General features: G+C 34.4%; 3 protein-coding genes across 5 annotated transcripts; 2 read left to right on the top strand and 1 right to left on the bottom strand.

Annotated features, from left to right (window-relative positions):
* Window positions 1-51: 51 nt before the first annotated feature.
* LOC140887081 (isocitrate dehydrogenase [NAD] regulatory subunit 1, mitochondrial) lies at window positions 52-3693 on the bottom strand. Its single transcript, XM_073294108.1, has 4 exons — window positions 3077-3693; window positions 1269-1508; window positions 783-861; window positions 52-463 (listed from the first exon to the last, which is right to left on the bottom strand). The coding sequence occupies exons 1-4, from the start codon at window positions 3551-3553 to the stop codon at window positions 189-191; spliced, it is 1071 nt and encodes a 356-aa protein (XP_073150209.1). The 5' UTR covers window positions 3554-3693; the 3' UTR covers window positions 52-188.
* Window positions 3694-4419: 726 nt separating this feature from the next.
* Window positions 4420-7664, top strand: LOC140892984 (uncharacterized). 2 transcript variants are annotated; one of them, XR_012152967.1, is made up of 7 exons: window positions 4420-4582; window positions 4666-4746; window positions 5149-5277; window positions 5655-5717; window positions 5879-6003; window positions 6653-7506; window positions 7609-7664. XR_012152967.1 is itself a non-coding variant. In XM_073302046.1 (6 exons), the coding sequence occupies exons 1-6, from the start codon at window positions 4484-4486 to the stop codon at window positions 6843-6845; spliced, it is 690 nt and encodes a 229-aa protein (XP_073158147.1). In that variant the 5' UTR covers window positions 4420-4483; the 3' UTR covers window positions 6846-7521. The 2 variants fall into 2 exon arrangements, 1 of the variants encoding a protein (XP_073158147.1); XM_073302046.1 differs by lacking the exon at window positions 7609-7664 and having other exon boundaries at window positions 6653-7521.
* Window positions 7665-11762: 4098 nt separating this feature from the next.
* Window positions 11763-15345, top strand: LOC140891470 (protein NLP2-like). 2 transcript variants are annotated; one of them, XM_073299968.1, is made up of 6 exons: window positions 11763-11860; window positions 11984-12046; window positions 12197-13114; window positions 13236-13283; window positions 13373-14294; window positions 14385-15345. In XM_073299968.1, exons 3-6 carry the CDS (start codon window positions 12254-12256, stop codon window positions 15149-15151), a joined length of 2598 nt encoding a protein of 865 aa, XP_073156069.1. In that variant the 5' UTR covers window positions 11763-11860; window positions 11984-12046; window positions 12197-12253; the 3' UTR covers window positions 15152-15345. The 2 variants fall into 2 exon arrangements, with proteins under 2 accessions (XP_073156069.1, XP_073156070.1); XM_073299969.1 differs by lacking the exons at window positions 11763-11860; window positions 11984-12046 and having other exon boundaries at window positions 12192-12324; window positions 12417-13114.
* Window positions 15346-17551: the final 2206 nt, after the last annotated feature.

Here is a 17551-nt window from a genome sequence, read left to right as displayed (position 1 = left end):
GAATTAAACATCATGTTAAAACCATAACATGATAAATCTCAATAAATTGACTTCCGCCAAGATTCATGTTCCATTGGTTCGAAAATTCAAAAATTTCGGCAATTTGCACATCATTATTTGACAAAACACAAAAATTGATATATATAATCAGATCATTACAATAATGAAGTGTGGAAATATGGAGAAAGTCAGTCGAGATTTGCTATGACGGCATCCACAACTTCTTGTGTGGTACTTTGTCCACCAAGATCTTTTGTACGGTATTTACCTTCAGATATTACACGCTTCACAGAGGTCTCTAGTCTGTCGGCAAATGAAGGGAACTGCAGGTGTCTCAGCATCATAGCCGACGAAAGCAGCAAAGCTACGGGGTTCGCCTTCATTTGTTCTACCACTTTCTCGTTTCCTACATTTCCTGCAGAGGCACCTTGTTCGAATATGGCATGATCGGCACCGACGTTCCCTGAAAGGGAACAAACCATTGAATATCTCTTTTAATCAGGATGATATCATTCGTCTTAAATCAAATCGATATAACAGATGCACATCCGTAAGCAAACATTGTTAACAGATGAGGTGGAGTATAACCACGTTTTTTGGTTCTAAATTTTTCGTGGTTGGTGCTCGAGGGTTTCAATTTCACAAAAATGGGCGATTGGAAATTATGAGCTTTGAGTTCAAGATTAGTTGCACCATGCATTGTCTTGGGAATTGGGATCAAGTAAAATTCGTCCTTTTCATCTTGAAAGAGGAAAAGCTCTCAACAGACTCATGATGCATACCTCCGGGCATGACACCAGTACCTCCAGCAATTCCAGCAGCTATATTTGCAACCAGATTCCCATAAAGATTAGGAGTCACCTGCGAAACGCAACATTGCTCGCTTACAAGGCATTACGTTACCCTACCAACACCTATACACAAAAACGAAAGAACAAAACAGGACACCCATGAATGAGGAGGGAGGAGTAGGTGAAGGGGAAGAAGAAAGGCATGATAAACGCCTCCCCCTGCCTCTCACCTTTCCTAAAACATTACTAATAAGTGGGGAAGGCGACACATCACGATAAAGTACCACCAGGGACTTTATCCAAATTATAATTTGATTTATTAAAACAGAATGACATACTAACTAGAAGATTTTCAAGCTGGATCTACGAGCTCGACAATAAATCGATAAAATGGTTACAGATCTTCAACCAGTTGATAATGCAGCTTATAATTTAAACTCGACAGAATAACACTAGCAGGATGAATAAATCCCTTACCATGACATCAAATTGCTCCGGCTTGGAAACAAGTTGCATAGAGCAGTTATCCACTATCATCTCATTGTACTGAATGCTAGGGTATTTGTTAGCAATTTCCCGGCATGATTCTAGAAATAAACCATCTGCAAGTTTCATAATATTTGCTTTGTGCACGGCAGTCACTTTCTTCCGGTTGTTGAGATAGGCATATTCAAAGGCATATTTTGCAATTCTCTCTGAACAGAACTTTGTTATCACCTAGCATTTGGGCTAAATGAGGAACAAAACTATATGAAAATTTTAAAAGGTTCTAAAGCATGTTGGTAAACACAAACTAGAAAGAAATATGAAAACATTATATTCTACAACAACGCCATAAAAACTTTTATTGGATGTTCTAATTTCTAAAAAGCGAGGTACTGACACACACATCAGAAAGATAAATAAAAACACAACCTACATATACAAGAAGGTAATCTGCAGCCTTTCCCAGCCAGCAGGATAAGTACACTACACAGTGATGAACTAAAAAGGGAACAGAGAGGTTCCAATGTTCCATGGAAGGAGAATAATGATGACACTAAACAGAAATGAACTAATAAAAAACAGAGGGTTCATGAAGGTAAAATGAGGAACAAATCACACCAATTCCAAGTTGTGTAAAATTTAAAACACATAATCAACAGGAGGTGACTGGCCTGCAACATTATCTTATCGGTTAGCAGGTGAGATGCCATTGATAGCATGAAGTTATGGCAGGTGTTAAAAAGGGGAAAACCATGCAATGGTGCACAAATAAACGTAAGGATTTTAATTAACAAGTTCCATAGACAAATGACCTAGTTATCCCAATGAAAATGAATACAAATTTAATAACGCTAAGGCTCAACCTCAATTCATTATTTGATAAAACGAGCTCATCTTTCTAGGCTTCCAGAAGCCGGCAAAAGAATTACAAAAAAAAAAAAAGAAGAAGCCACTTTAGCATGTTAACCATCTCATGTGCTGCTACTGACTGAACGATGTTCACGTTTATGATTTAGATTGAACTTCAATCTTGGATAAAATTTGTTTACAGGCCTTGAAAAAGATATCCTTCTCATATGCGTCGTTCTCATTTAGTTGGCGTCAAATAATTTCTTAACTTCGTTCATAGATTCAGCCATTTAGGAATCTCGCCCATTAACAAAAAGCCTCTATCTTTATCAATTATAATAAAACAAATCAACATCACAAACTTCTCTTAAATCCTCCAATTTCCACAATTAGAAGGTTGCAAAACGAATTTACCAAAGTTGGTACGTATTGATATAGCAGGAATATATATTTTTTCTTAAATAAAAGCATAAATCTTTATTAATTCAATTTCGGGCTATAGAGTTCTAAAGCTGGAGATCTGGCATAGCCATCTTTGACCAGTACACTTCATGAAGGTTAACAGTTAGGAGCTTCTGTTTTCTTTGTTAAGGCACCTTACTTTTAACAAATCAAGTTGAATTCTTGCTATCTTTTAACCCCTCATTCCTTTTCCCATTTTTGTTGCTCCTCACCATGAATAGGTGATAGGATCCAGGAAATTGCCAACAGTCAACAATTGCTAGTGGAACTAAATCCTGATTGATATTATTAGAAGTTGAAAAGTATATCTGTTTAATTTTCCTTCCAACCTTTTAGACAACCGTCAATAGTAAAAAAAAAAAAAAAAGAAGGAAAAAAATCACGGAAATTCTACAATCAGCTAAAACCCAATAGCAAAAGCAAAAATATAACGCAGCACCATAAAAAAGTAACCACACATTAAAAAAACACGTATAGTACAAAACTACCTTGAGGCTTTCGACCACACCAGGAACAACCTCATGCTCGAGGCCCGAGTATTCACCCTCAGTATTCTCCCTGATGACGACAATATCTACGTCATGGTGGCGCGTTGGAAGCCCCTGAAGATTGAAGCAATGGACGAGTGAAGCGTAGAGATCGAGCTCCTTCCTCAAAAGCATATTGATTGAGCTGACTCCTCCGCCCACCGGGGTCCTAAGTCCACCCTTAAGACACACCTTATTCTTCTTAATCGATTCGATCACCTCGGGAGGGGCGGCCTTCATGTCGCCGTGGATGTCGTACTTCTCGAAGTAGACGGGAGCGTGCATGGCCTCCATGACCTGCTCGACAGCACCGGTAACGAGAGGGCCGATCCCGTCGCCGGGAATAAGGGTGACAGCCCGAGGGGTCCCGTCGCCGGGGCGGGGCATGTAGGTGACCGATCGTGTGGAACGGAGGTGGCTGAGGATTCGTCTAGACATTTGATTAGTTTGCTTGGAGAAGGAAATTCAAGTGATTAGGGTTCGTATTGCGCGGATGAATTGAATCAAACAAAGATTTTAGGGTTCAGAGATGAAAGAGCTAGGGAATAAGGAGTGGAATGGGAGTGTCTCAATTTGCTTCGAGGGGGATTCGCATTTCATCGACTAGCATAATATAGTAATTTAATAACAAATTAATTAATTAATTAATACTTTAAAATGTGGAGAATCAACATTGATTTTATTATTTAAATATAGAGATTTATCAAACCCTTTCCCAAACCTGGAGAGTTGATGTAATGGTGGCAAAGAGACTTGTTAGTACTCGAATCTTTGTGATATTATTCGATCTATTAAAAATTATTATTTTTTATTACAAAAATATTATGTTTTTCTTTGTATATTTAAATCGATTTATCTCACGAATATAAATATAGATATATGAGAACATTAGCTGAAAACCTACTCTCAAATAAAATATTATGTTTTTTTTTTTCAATCAACTACTCTTGTTTTTTGCATCCAACCTGTTTTTTTTGTCATTTGATCGATATTTTGATATCAACGAACTAACTTTTATATCATTTCTAGTTATTATAACTTTTTCCGAAAATGAAAATAAATTAATAATAAAATAATTAAGTTTGGAATTAAAAATTTAAAAATAAACATTTATTTATTATGTAACTTCTAATTTTATATTTCATTTTTTTGACGAGTTATATTTCATTTTTTTTTTAATGTATTGTAAATTTGAAAAAAAAAAAGAGTTTTTATATAGTTGTTGAGAAAAAATAGGCTGATAATGAGTTGTTTTTAATTTAAAAATAAAATAAAAAAGAGTTGCGTTCACCTGATATAAAACATTTGCTGTGGTTCTGGGTTCAGTATGTGTTGTTCTTGAGAGTGGCTGCTGACTTGTTTTGAGGGATGGCGGCTGAGTATTCATCGTTGCTGAAGAACAAATTCTGGGTGCTCAGGCATGGAAGAAGCATCCCAAACGAAAAGGGAATAATCATTTCATCTCTGGTAATCGCCATTTATTCACCAACACCACCATGCTCTCCGTTTTTCCGCCATTTCTTGTTAAATTTCCGATTTGTTTGTGATAGGAAAATGGGATTCTTGAAGAATATCGTTTGTGTCCTGATGGGGTTCATCAGGCTCGTTTGGCTGGAGAATCCTTCCTCGAGGCACTCCTCACTCTCACTTTCATTTTTGTTTCGGTGTAGAATCAAAATTGCGTGGCCTATATTCATATTTTGATGATAATGCTATTCCTTGTGTTGCATTGATATCTGATACCATTGAGTCAATGTTGATTGTCTAATTCTATCAGTAAAATAGTTTTTGTCGAGCATTAAGTTAAATTCTTAAAACCTTCTCTTTTGGGAATCGAAGAGTGAGAAGGAATTGTTTTTAATGTTACGAGCTTGACATTGTTGTTGCAGTAGTTGCAGTACTGGTTTTTATAGCTACCATAGGTGCTGTGTCTTTTTTTTTTTTTTTATAAAAAAAAATCTCTTAAATTTCAGAAGTTTCACGATGATCGATCAGTTACTTATTTGTTTTGTAACTCTGAATTCTCTGTGCAGGAAATAAAGAAAAGGAACATTGGGATAGAGCGCATTCGTATATGTTACTCACCATTTTCAAGGACCAGTCATACTGCAAAAGTGGTTGCTTCCGTTCTAAATGTTCCATTTGATGGTCCACAGTGCAAGGTAATTTACTTTTACCTGTTCAATAATGTTTGAGAGTGTATATTCAAAGTTTGAGAAAGAACCAGGCTTGTGTTACATGTTTATCGGCTACCTGGTTTAAGAATGTGTCTTTGTTTTTGAATTTTTTGAACTCTTGATAGAATCACTCCTTGTGTTGAATGAAATGTTGTAATAGTCCATCCCAGGCCTTGCATCGATGTGTGATAATTTATGATTTAGAGAGCAGTTTATTTGTCTTCAACCAGTCACTTGAAAACTCAGTACTTAATGGTGAATGTATACTCTCGTGGAGAAGTGATACATTAATAATTGTTTCCATTTTATATTTCAAGGTTAATAGATGCTTTGTTTTTATCCCAGTAATACTTGTTTAACAGGCTATGGAGGATCTTCGGGAGCGGTTCTTTGGTGGTTCATTTGAGCTGAAGTCCCATGATAAAGTAAATAGCTCGAGGGAGTACTAGCAGATATCATCTCAGATCCAATTTGATTTTCAATATGCTCCTTTTGTGGTTATCATGGAGCTTATGAGTATTAAAGCTCACATTTATTTACAGTCAACCCTCAATTAATTCATGGTAATTGTGTTTTCTTCTCACAGTACCCTGAGATTTGGGCCATGGATGAGAAAGATCCCTTCACGCGACCTGAAGGAGGAGAAAGTGTTGCTGATGTTGTCACAAGGCTGATAAGGGCTTTGGCTAAAATGGAATCAACATTTGAAGGGTAACAATTGACATTATTCTTTTTTCTGCTTTTGTTTTCTATGCTTGTGACATGTTTATCAAGTGATGTTCGATCCATCTGGTAATTGTTAGTGCATTTGGCATCCAATGTCTGCTTCTTTTCCTTTTTTAATACCAGGGAAAACATATTTGGTTAGTGTTTGGGTTGCTTCCAAAAAGTGCTCATGAATTTTTCCTTCACAAAATTTTTATGGATCAAACACTGCCTTAGAGTTGAAACTGCCATCACAAGTTTATTCTCCTAGTTGAATAGGATATACAAAATTTTTACTATCCTTCACAGTGTTTGTTCTGCCCAATAATATAAGTTTGACAAGTTTCACCATTGTGAAAATCTAACAAATTTTCTACTTTGAGAGCGTATGACATCCAAGTGGAAATATTTCATACCGTATGTTGAGTCATTTGAGCAAGCATACACAATTTTAATCACACAGATCCTATTAACAAACACATAATTCCTCTGCAGTTCAGTGAACTTTTTGTCATCTTAAATCGGTTGTTATGTGTATGTCTTTTTGTTTTTTTATAATACTTTATCTTTCACATAATTCAGTGGTTTTAGGCATAAGCTTGGTTCAAAGTCCTTGGATGATTTATATGAGGATGCTATCCGCTCCGTTTTGTAGGTGCACGGTGTTAGTTGTCAGTCATGGAGATCCCTTGCAGATTCTGCAGACAATAGTCAATGCATCTGTGCAGACCACAAGAACTGATGCAAATGACTTGACCTCAAGAATTCAGGAAATCAGTGTCCCTTCTGTCCTGTCACAGCACCGGAAATTTGCTCTAAATACGGGAGAACTTCGTGAATTAGTGTAGTTAATGGCTGGCTTTTTCTTCTTCCCAGAACCTGTTTGCATGAGATGCAGAACCATGCATGCAGTATCTGCCTTTTTTTATACACATCTCTCAATTTTTAGCTTCTTAGAAGCCAGGTGCCAAAAGGCTTTTTTTTTTTTCCTGTCTCAATTTTATCTTTTATTGAATTCTGTTGAAGGGCACAATCATCATAAATAAGTGTAAGTTAGTTGCTCTTGAACTTGTGTCTACAGAAATTTCAGAGTTCAGACCATCCAACACCAACTGCCATTTCCAAAGTACTCAATCATTATATGAGTGTAATGCACATACATAACTAATTACATAAGTGTAATGTACATACAAAACTATATTGTTATAGTTAATACAAACTCAAATCTTGTTTAACACATGCGCCAGATAGATAATTCATTCATGAGTACTTGTGTAGTAATTCTTTCCCCAATTTCATCATTTATGACCAAATTTAGTTCACATGTATGATTATCTTGGATATTGTTGTGAAGCTGTCCACCTCTGAGCGCCTTCTCTGCCTTCCTAAAACTAATAACGCGATGGAGCATAGCAGAAAATTTGAAAGAGAATCATTCAAGGGCAATGGTCATGACAATCATAGCAATGCTGTTTACGGTTATCCGGAGACGTGAGAGATGAACATTAGGTAATTCCTCTTCACCATAAAATCGAGCCTTTTCAAGTTGATTATGTGAATTCTCCTTCGAATGATCATGAACTTGGGAGAATGATATTGCTTCTTGTATAGTTTGTAAAAAAATATTGGATCAGCCAGATCAAGGTGATTATGCAGAGAGTATGCCCTTCCATTATGGCTCTGTTTTCACCAAACAAAGGTACTTTATTATGAACATGGAAAGTCCAGATTTCATTTTCTGTTGTGAACTTAATTTCTTGATGGTTTCATCCCCAGTTCTTGTGAGAATATGAATACTGATTGTGGCTTGGCTTCCAAACACTTCAAAACAATTTTCATGTCCTTATTAGCTTGGGCTTGTTGTGGCGTATACAAGCCACTGATGGTTATCCAACGTGATGATCGGGCGAACGGGTTTTATTCGTTTCTGCATGATCCAACTTCTATCTCAGCTGCATGCATCATATCTGTTTTATCAGCAGATGTTTCATCAATATTTCCATCATAGATGTTAACTTCGTTGGCCCAAATCCTTTGATGAAGTTTGAAGATTTTAGACGAGAAAAGACCCTTGGTTTACACAACTCATGAATTTGATGTTTTACACTACACCAAACTATAATAATTAATAAATTTGTTAGATATACGTTATTCTGATGCACCTACACTTAATTGGATAAAATAACATCCACACTAGTCCATATATCTGTCTTTTCGTAAGCTACCCGATATTATTATCCAAATCTTATGTATAACGTACCAATAGCATGTTCTTTAAAATTTTAATGGAACTCTATAATTTAAGGGATATTTTATTTCGATTGTGCAAATGACTTTCATGAGTACATTTGCCACATAATCAAGACTTTTTTTAAAAAAAATTATTATCAATCAATAATTGAAGCAATTAATGGCATAAAAAGCTTCAATCGTTATGAAAGTCAACAACCTCAACGTACCCCATTGCATTGCCGGAGGCCGGGAATATATATGTATTTGGATCGAGTTGTTCATGTGAAACCAAGAACTTCATACCCATTGTGTCAAACTCATTTTAATCGTTCGACTTGATGATGATTTAGGATGATTTTAACGTTTTTTTTCCCATAAAATCTCGAATTTGAGAACCAATTATAAGTTTATATTCAACCCCGAGTTAAGGAAACCCAATCCAAAACATCTCATTTACGAAGACTTATGTCACTCAAGCTATTATTGATGTCTTTGTTTTTCTTAAAGATAAGACATTTTTTTATGTCCTATATAACACGATACATTCATATATATATTTATTTGTTTGTGTGTGTAAGTTTTTGTGCAAATGGATGGATAGAAAATTGTGAAAATATGGTTTATTGATCGAGTTGTAACGAAGAAGATGGATGATTAGTTGTAGCCACATCAGATGCTTAGAAGAATTCGTGATTATATTAATATTGTAATGTTAAAATATATGTACATGCTTGTTTCGTCACTATAAATAATTGTTATCATCATCAAAGATGAAGAATGTGGCAGGCAGGTTTGAATCTTTAATCCACATCTACACTAAACCCCCATATTATTAAAATGACAAATTTTCAAATTATGAATATTCCATGCGATCCTTTTCATTGCAAGTAACACGGAAAATTTGGCTTCTGCCGCAAATATATTACTTGTATAATCTATCTGAAACTGACACATAAGTGCGTCATCAAACAACAATAATTGAGGTTTGACTACTCATACTTTATTTTAATTGTACTAATTATGTGACAACGTCATCAATTGTTTTTTTTTAAAAAGAACATAAACACACATATATTGTATTTTTGAAAAATTACAGTTTTAGTGTTATGAGTCGTTGAATCGCAGTTTCAGTTCATTATTATTTTTAATTTCTCCCCTCTAATTTTTTATTTATTTATGAAGTTCTAATATGGCATCGATGTGATATTAAACATGACCCATGAAATATACACATTATCATTAGCACACTTACCCAAAAAAAATTAAAAATTGCAAGAGTGTTGGCGTTTGTCATCAGGATTAGTGTGTTTTGATTAAGAATGACCATACGATCGGTTAACTGTCCGTACTGAATCGAAATTAAAAATTCGATTTGAATCAAAAATTCGGTTCGATTTTCGGTTTTTGATTTTTTGAATTTTCAAGTTTTTCTTCTGGTTAACCGAATCGAACCAAACCGAAAATCTCTTTTTTATTTTTAAATTTTTTTGCATTTTTTAAATCATTTTTTTATTTTTCATTAATAAAATAAATAAAAATAAAAATAAAAATAAAAATAAAAATAAAAATAATAAAAAATTGAATTTCGGTTAAAGCCGAAAACCAAACTGAAAAACCAAAAAAATTGCGGTTTTCAACCAAACCGTTAAATTCGGTTCGGATTTCAAACGACCGAATTTTCGGTTCGGTTCGGTCAAAATACACACCCCTACTCGATTTTTGGGTGGGGTTAGAAATCCTTTTGAGGGAAAAAAAAAGGTTAAATGGCCAAAAATTGAAACATGCACTAAATTTAATTTAATATAAATGATCAAATAGATAAGAGATGAACATTTATGGCTTATGAGTTATGACCGAAGATGGAAATTTCTTTAACCTTATTGCTCAGTGGTCTATCAGATGGGATCCATCACAGGTTGAGGCCGGCCCATGATTCTGGCCCGGACCACCATCCTATTCCATAACCAAGAAATGAATGGAATATTCTGACTGATTCCAGATTTCCAGTATAAAGTAGTATATTCAATCCCAGCTTAAATTTTCAACATAAATTAAAAAATATTTATAACAAATACTTAGAAAAAATCAAACTTTGTATTGTTATTATATTTATTTATGACGTCAAAGCCATCCCATTGGCTGGGAGTCGTTGACAACCTTATAGATACACCAATCCCAAAATCTGACGTCATAAATATAATTTATATATATATATATATATCTATAAAACTTTCCGTAGCAAAAATCATTTTTATGAGACGAATAATTGATACATCACATTAAAAAAATATTATTGTTCATTGCAAGTATAGATCTGATCAACCCGTTTTACGAAGATTTATTCAGAGCGCACTGAAAGATAGGGGTTGCGGGTTCCCACGTCACAAAAAAAAAAATTAATAAGTAATATTTACAAAACAAAGAATCATAATTAAACTACTATTAATTTGAGATACCTCGTCATGTACAACCCATATTTAAATTCAAAAAAAAAAATGAAAAGAAAACCTTAAAGGTTTTGATTGTGCTTTAGTTGTGAGTATTTGAGAATAATTAAAATGTAAGTGAGACATTCTTCCACTCACATGTACCTTTAATTATAATATATTAGTAGCTTATCACACTTAACTAACATGGATTAAGCTTCTTAAGCAAATAAGCATTGCTCCTTGGTTGTGCATAAGCACTAGCGATTAAAGTATAATATAGTAATCATCGACACACTTATAATAAAAATATATATATTTATTTATTGTTTGGTACGTCAGATATTGGAGGGGCAACTCATAAGTGAGATGCGGTGAACCGAAGCTGATATTATCAAATAGAGGCAGCGAATGCATGTCCCTATGAGGATTTTGAGAGCCATCCATACATATATATAGATACATACACAAATACATAAAAATATCGTTTAATTCATGGAGGTGAGTACTCGATTCATATCTGAAAATAATAATACTTTTGATATAAACGTAAAATAGTCTTATAAGAATTTTTGTATATTTATTTTACTCACTCGTTCGATTACATATATTGCCAAATATTTGATGGTTTAACGAAAATTATATCTAATAATACTAATATAACTTTAATATTTTAAAACGTATAATAACTTAATAAAAAGACGATAGAAACGAGGCTAGACAATAAAAAATGATTGGAATGGATATCATCGCCAATTGGGCACTATTTAAACGAGAAATGATTAAAAAGAAAATTATCAGCATATTACGTAAAACATTTCTTTTTTTGGACAGACAAGCAAGCTATTTTTGATCTGCATTTCATGATAATAAGAATATAGAACATAAAAAAAGTCAACATCTATGTAAGTATTTATCAAAGGGGTTAAGGGTAAGATTCTTCCACTTTTTTTGTACGATTCACTGCCACCCAAATAAAGCATAAACAAGAGTGAGAGATTCTTCATACTGTCTCTCCATCACACACGCCCACCCCAAAAAAAAAAAACAGAGAGGAATTGAAAAGTCACAGCCCGGAAAAAACCTGAAATTTTTAAGGGAAAGTGAGGGAAAGAAGAGGACATGGACATGCATGAAGGGAAAATATATATATACTAACCAAAAATTTTCTTCAAAGATTAATTATTTGCTTGTCCAACATCCAAGTGAGATCCTTTTCACTTTCTGTTCTTAAAGTTTTATTTCATATATATATATATATATATATATATATATGCACTTTCCCTTTATGTGGGATGGTGTTGAATCCTTTCTTTTCTTGATTTCAGGTGTACCGATAATTTCCATGTAGAATATGTGTATCATAGGAAGAGATTGTACCGTCTTTTCGGGTATGTTTGAGCTGATCCACAACTGGTTTGTTTTAGAAAATGTTCTTTTTGAATTCAGTGTCATGTTTGCCTTGTGTATGTGTATATGCGTGTGTGTGTTTGTGTTCGGGTTTCTTTGCATTTAAGGTGTATGATGGATGGATGATTCAGGTTTATGATATGTTCTGAAATGGAAGATTGAAAGCAGAAGCTTACTTGTTGTTATTGATGATGGAAGAATTTGGACTCGCCACAGTTGATATCAATCTTATGGATCAGTTCTTGTATGATGGATTCTGGTTAGAGACTCAGACTGCTGATGGATCCAACTTTTGGCAGCCTATTTCAACTCATCGTTTAACTTCTCCTTCATTTATTTTTCCTGCTTCAGACAACGTAGGCAGCTGGAATACGAATCCTCCGAGTCCGGAAAATATCTTGAAACAAACACAAACACAAACATCAGATTTGTTTCTTGATAATCCGCAAATGGACCGTCGTGATCTTTCTCATCATAGCAGTGAATCCACTGTTCCATCGGGTTCTTTGAATAAACTCGACATGGAAACGAGGTTGTGGGTTGGAACGGACCGGAACATAATCAATGCACGTGCTCCCGTTTCAGTGAGGAAGAGGTTGGATGAGGCTATTAAACGCCTCAAAGATTCTGTGAGAGATAAAAATGTGCTTATCCAAATCTGGTTTCCTGTGAAGATAAATGGCAGAAGAGTGCTTATAACTAACAACCAGCCATTTTCACTGGATTTAAACTGCAAAAATCTTAAGGAGTACAGGGATGTATCTGAAAATTACCAATTCCCAGCAGATGAGGGGTCGAAAGAGTTTGTTGGGCTGCCGGGCAGGGTTTTCTTGAAGAAGTTGCCCGAATGGACTCCTGATGTTCGGTTTTTCAAAAGCGAGGAGTATCCGCGCGTTGTTTACGCTCAGCAGTACAATGTTGGAGGATCACTTGCGCTTCCTGTTTTTGAACTGGGGAGTCGTCGTTGCTTGGGGGTGGTCGAAATTGTGACGACTAATCAGAGACTCAATTACCGCCCTGAACTTGAAAACATCTGCAGAGCTCTACAGGTGTTTTTTCGTCGCTCTAGTTAGTCTAAGTTTCCTTGATTGCCTTTCACACTCACTTCCATACAGCCTAATAGGAGATGATCAAAGGATGCATGTAAAATAAATTTGTTTTTTCATACAGGCTGTTGATTTGAAGAGTTTTGATGTTCCAAGTCCCCTCAGTATAGAGGTATGGAACAAGAACATTTCAAGTTTCGTCGTAGTGCTTGATATAACTGAACATAAATTTTAATGCACAAACACAATATTTGATCTCAGGGTTGTGATGAATCTTACCAATCTGCCGTGGCAGAGATCAGAAATATTGTGAAATATGTGTGCAGTGTGCATGAACTGCCTTTGGCACAGACATGGGCGCCCTGTACTCAACATAATAAACAAGGGTGCCGACACTCGGATGAGAACTATGCACATTGTGTTTCAACTATTGACTCGGCCTGCTACGTTGCTGATCCCCAAGTTTCCGGCTTTCATGAGGCGTGCTCCGAACACCACTTGCTCAAAGGTGAAGGTATTCCAGGGAAAGCCTTCATGAGTAATAAACCGTGTTTTTCTGCGGACGTGACGTCTTTCAGCAAGACAGATTACCCTCTCTCACACCATGCTAGGGTGTTTAAGTTGTGCGCTGCTGTGGCGATACGACTCAGAAGCACCTACACGGGAAAGGCTGACTTTGTTCTGGAGTTCTTCTTTCCTCTAAAATGCAAAGACTCCGACGATCAGAAGATGCTGCTCGACTCTTTGTTGTCTGTTTTGCATCAAACTTGCCAGAGCCTGAGGGTTCTGTCCCACCAAGAGTTGGCTCAAGAAACATCAGATAAAGAGACGAGTAGCACCACAGCAGGCAGGTCAGGGGAGGACAAATGGCCAAATTTTATCGCTTCTCGCGCAGAAGAACCTTCTCAAAATGCTCCATCCTGGATCATGAATATAATGGATTCCCAGCAAAAAGGTAAAGGAGTCTCTGTTTCTTTTGATGATGATAGCAAGGAGGAAGGAGGGTTCAGGGTGACAACTCAGTGGGATAATCCTGAAAACTTTTCCCATTCTAGTGGGTATCTTTCCTTAGAGGGGAAAGCAAATGAAAAGAGAAAGACAAAGGCTGAGAAGACCATTAGTTTGCAAGTACTTAGGCAATATTTTGCTGGGAGCCTAAAAGATGCTGCCAAGAGCATTGGGGGTATGACAGATCACTGATATATATACTTGAAGCAGTAGCTTTAGTTTTTGAAAATTAACAATCCGTTTTTACGTTCTTTTCGATTTGCAGTTTGTCCTACTACTCTGAAGAGAATATGCAGGCAGCATGGGATCACCCGATGGCCTTCTAGGAAGATAAAGAAAGTAGACCACTCATTGAAGAAACTCCAACTTGTGATGGATTCAGTCCAGGGCGCCGAGGGTCCTATTAAGCTCGGTTCTTTCTATAACAACTTCCCCGAATTCGTCTCTCCCAATTCCTCTCCCAAGCTACCTGTGGACGCTTCAAACATGAACATCCAGACTGCTTCAAAGTCACCTACTTCCTCCAGCAGTCACAGCACAAGTTCAAGTTACTGCCTCTCCACTGGGGTGAAACAATCATCTCTCACTCTCATTGGAGACGCTTTATCCGCAGAAGAAATGATTGATCAAGGGGTGCTAAAGAGAGCAAGGAGTGATGCAGAATTGCTTCTCCTAGAGGCCCCGCCGATGCCACATAATAGCAGCAGGCAGGCAAAGGACAACGACATAGTCCCTTACAGGATAAAAGCCACTTTCGGAGAAGAAAAGATCCGGTTCAGCCTGCATCCACACTGGAGTTTCAATGATTTAAGAGGAGAGCTTTTCAGGCGTTTCAATGTAGAAAACAATGTGGGTAAAGTTGATATAAAATACCTGGATGATGACGCCGAATGGGTGCTTTTGACATGCGACGCTGATCTTGATGAGTGTGTTGACATACACAGATCATCCAAGACCAGAACCATAAAAATTACTGTCATTAATAAAGCTTATAACCAAAGTCTTGGAAGTTCATTTGGTAGCAATAAATAGTGGCTTCTACACAAATTGGGTTTGGCCTTTAGGGGATTGTTTCACAACCATAGAGTCTTAGTTTTATTAGACCATTGGTGGTGAGATACAAAACTAGTGTGTTAATTGATCTATAAGACTTGTGTGACTCAGACAATATGTAGGAAAAAGCCAAATAAAAAAACAAAAACAACATTGGCACTCAATGTTTCAGTGTCATTGTATCTTTACTCTGTATATTTGTGTTGAGTTTGAGCTTATATAAATAAATGAAATATGTGCAAGGAGCTAGTCCCTCCATGCTCTACAGATTGCATCTGATATCGTCGTTATCGACGTCATGTTTTTTTTTCGTCGCGTCGTCATTCCATCTCTTGTTTTCTCAGGGATCATCTGTGAGTCCTTTGTGCTGAATGAGTTGTTAATCATTAGTTAAACTCAGGTTGTATCAGTAGAGGTGTATATTAGTTAGCTGACAATTTCAAGTTTACAGAAATAAAAAATTTATGATCAATTTGGTTTACGTAGTTTCCAAACTAGAGCCAAACCACATGCACACGAATGAAATGTTTTTATGAAAGTGTTTTTTTTAAAAAAATTATAAAATGTTTTAAAAGTTGTTTTAATAATAAATATGTGTTTGGATAACTATTCTATGATAACATTTTAACATCACAAAAGTAATGATGTTCATCTTTGTCTTTCATAGTTTCATTCTAAAAATATATCTAAAGTGTTCTTTAAAAATTAAACTTAGAGAACACTTTTTAAAAATATTTTACAAAAAATGTATCCAAACACATACTTTAATTTTTTTTTCATTAATTTATAAAACACTATTAAAATGATTTTGAAAAACGTGGAATAGTGATTGATAAACAATAACCTGTTTACTATGAGTTATTAATTTTGGGATTGAAATAAAGATTGATGGACGAATTACAGTTTTATCCTCCACCCATGTTTAATTTTTTATTCATATAATTTGGATTGTATTATTGTTGAATATTGTAAATTATTATTAATTCAAATGTGAGTTATTTTCATTTATCAAAATTATTGAATATAAAATATGTATTTTTTTAAAAATAAATAAAATTGATAAGTTGAGTTATAAAAAAAAAAGAAGAGAAATTGAGAAGAAAACAAAGAAATTAAATTAGGTATATTAGGATTTTTATGGATTTTTTTTTCACAAATATTGTTCAGGATTATAATTAAAGATGACTAATCTCATGAAACAAGAGTATAATGACAGGCCTTGAGATTTTTGAAAAATTGATTTTTTTGTAAGTAATCAATGGATGAGATTGGATTAATAAGTTCATCCTATGATACTTACCATGCCAAGTAAACACACCCTTACTATATTGCCAAAAACTATGAATTATACGTATTAATTGCATGTGCATTTGGGTGAAAAAATAGTGTAAAAATTAGGGTCAAATTTGGGATATTTATGAAAAATCAATGTGTTTTTTTTTTTTCATATAATTGATGCATTTATTTTTTGACTCTTTGAATACTACATGTTAATTGATATTCATCATATTCCTAAAATTTATTCTAAAGAAAACATGAGAAGAAATTATAGATGTAAAGTATTTCTACCATATATTTTTTAAAAATAACTTATTGCCAAACTTTCTAATCATTCTTATTGGGTGGAAAATGGTGTAAAAATTTGGGTCAAATTTGAAATATTAAATTTGTGAAAAATCAATGCGTTTCTTTTTCATTTAATTGGTGCATTTATTATTTGACCCACTAAATACAACATGTTATTGATGTCCATCATATTCCTAAAATGTATTTAAAAAAAACATGAGAAGAAATTATAGATGTAAAATATTTATACCATCTATTTTTAAAAAATAACTTATGAATGCTGAACTTTCTAATATATATTTAATCTAAAAACAATGACACATTAAAAGTGAATATATGTTTGACAAAAAAATATTTTTCACTGAAATAATCTCGTGCTAGATGCAACAAAGGATGAGTCTTTTTTTTATTATTAAAAAAATGTATATTTAATTTAGTTATATGTAAAAGTGTGAATAGTAGGAAAAAAATTTCATTAGATAAATAATAATTTGTTGAAACATAATTGCATGGATATTTGATGAAAAATTAGTAAATATTAAGGGAAAATGGAACATAAAATTTATGGATAATTTGAAATTCAATCAAATTTAAGTATTATAAATTAAATTAATCAATATAATAATTCAAAGAATTATTAAATAAAATAAATATCAAAACATAATCCACGTTTATTGAAATAAATTTAAGATTCAAACATAAAACTCTCAACACCTATGCATCTAAAAAACAAATACATTATTTTAATTTTAATCATTATTAGTTTATTTTTATTATAAATGTGAGTAAATTTAAATTTATTTATTTTATTTT

Source organism: Henckelia pumila, chromosome 3 (genome assembly GCF_033568475.1).
Source record: "Henckelia pumila isolate YLH828 chromosome 3, ASM3356847v2, whole genome shotgun sequence".
Classification (NCBI taxonomy): Eukaryota; Viridiplantae; Streptophyta; class Magnoliopsida; order Lamiales; family Gesneriaceae; genus Henckelia; species Henckelia pumila.
Note: the sequence above shows the minus strand (reverse complement) of the source record. Positions and strands in the feature narration are given on the sequence as shown.

Coding starts and splice junctions, on each gene's coding strand:
- LOC140887081 (XM_073294108.1), bottom strand. CDS start 3,553: ATGTCTAGACGAATCCTCAGCCACCTCCGTTCCACACGATCGGTCACC. Junction 1,509..3,076: donor GTGTGGTCGAAAGCCTCAAG/GTAGTTTTGTAC, acceptor CCCAAATGCTAG/GTGATAACAAAGTTCTGTTC. Junction 464..782: donor TACTGGTGTCATGCCCGGAG/GTATGCATCATG, acceptor GTTCCCTTTCAG/GGAACGTCGGTGCCGATCAT.
- LOC140892984 (XM_073302046.1), top strand. CDS start 4,484: ATGGCGGCTGAGTATTCATCGTTGCTGAAGAACAAATTCTGGGTGCTC. Junction 5,718..5,878: donor AGCTGAAGTCCCATGATAAA/GTAAATAGCTCG, acceptor TTCTTCTCACAG/TACCCTGAGATTTGGGCCAT. Junction 6,004..6,652: donor ATGGAATCAACATTTGAAGG/GTAACAATTGAC, acceptor TCCGTTTTGTAG/GTGCACGGTGTTAGTTGTCA.
- LOC140891470 (XM_073299968.1), top strand. CDS start 12,254: ATGATGGAAGAATTTGGACTCGCCACAGTTGATATCAATCTTATGGAT. Junction 13,115..13,235: donor ACATCTGCAGAGCTCTACAG/GTGTTTTTTCGT, acceptor TTTTTCATACAG/GCTGTTGATTTGAAGAGTTT. Junction 14,295..14,384: donor TGCTGCCAAGAGCATTGGGG/GTATGACAGATC, acceptor TTCGATTTGCAG/TTTGTCCTACTACTCTGAAG.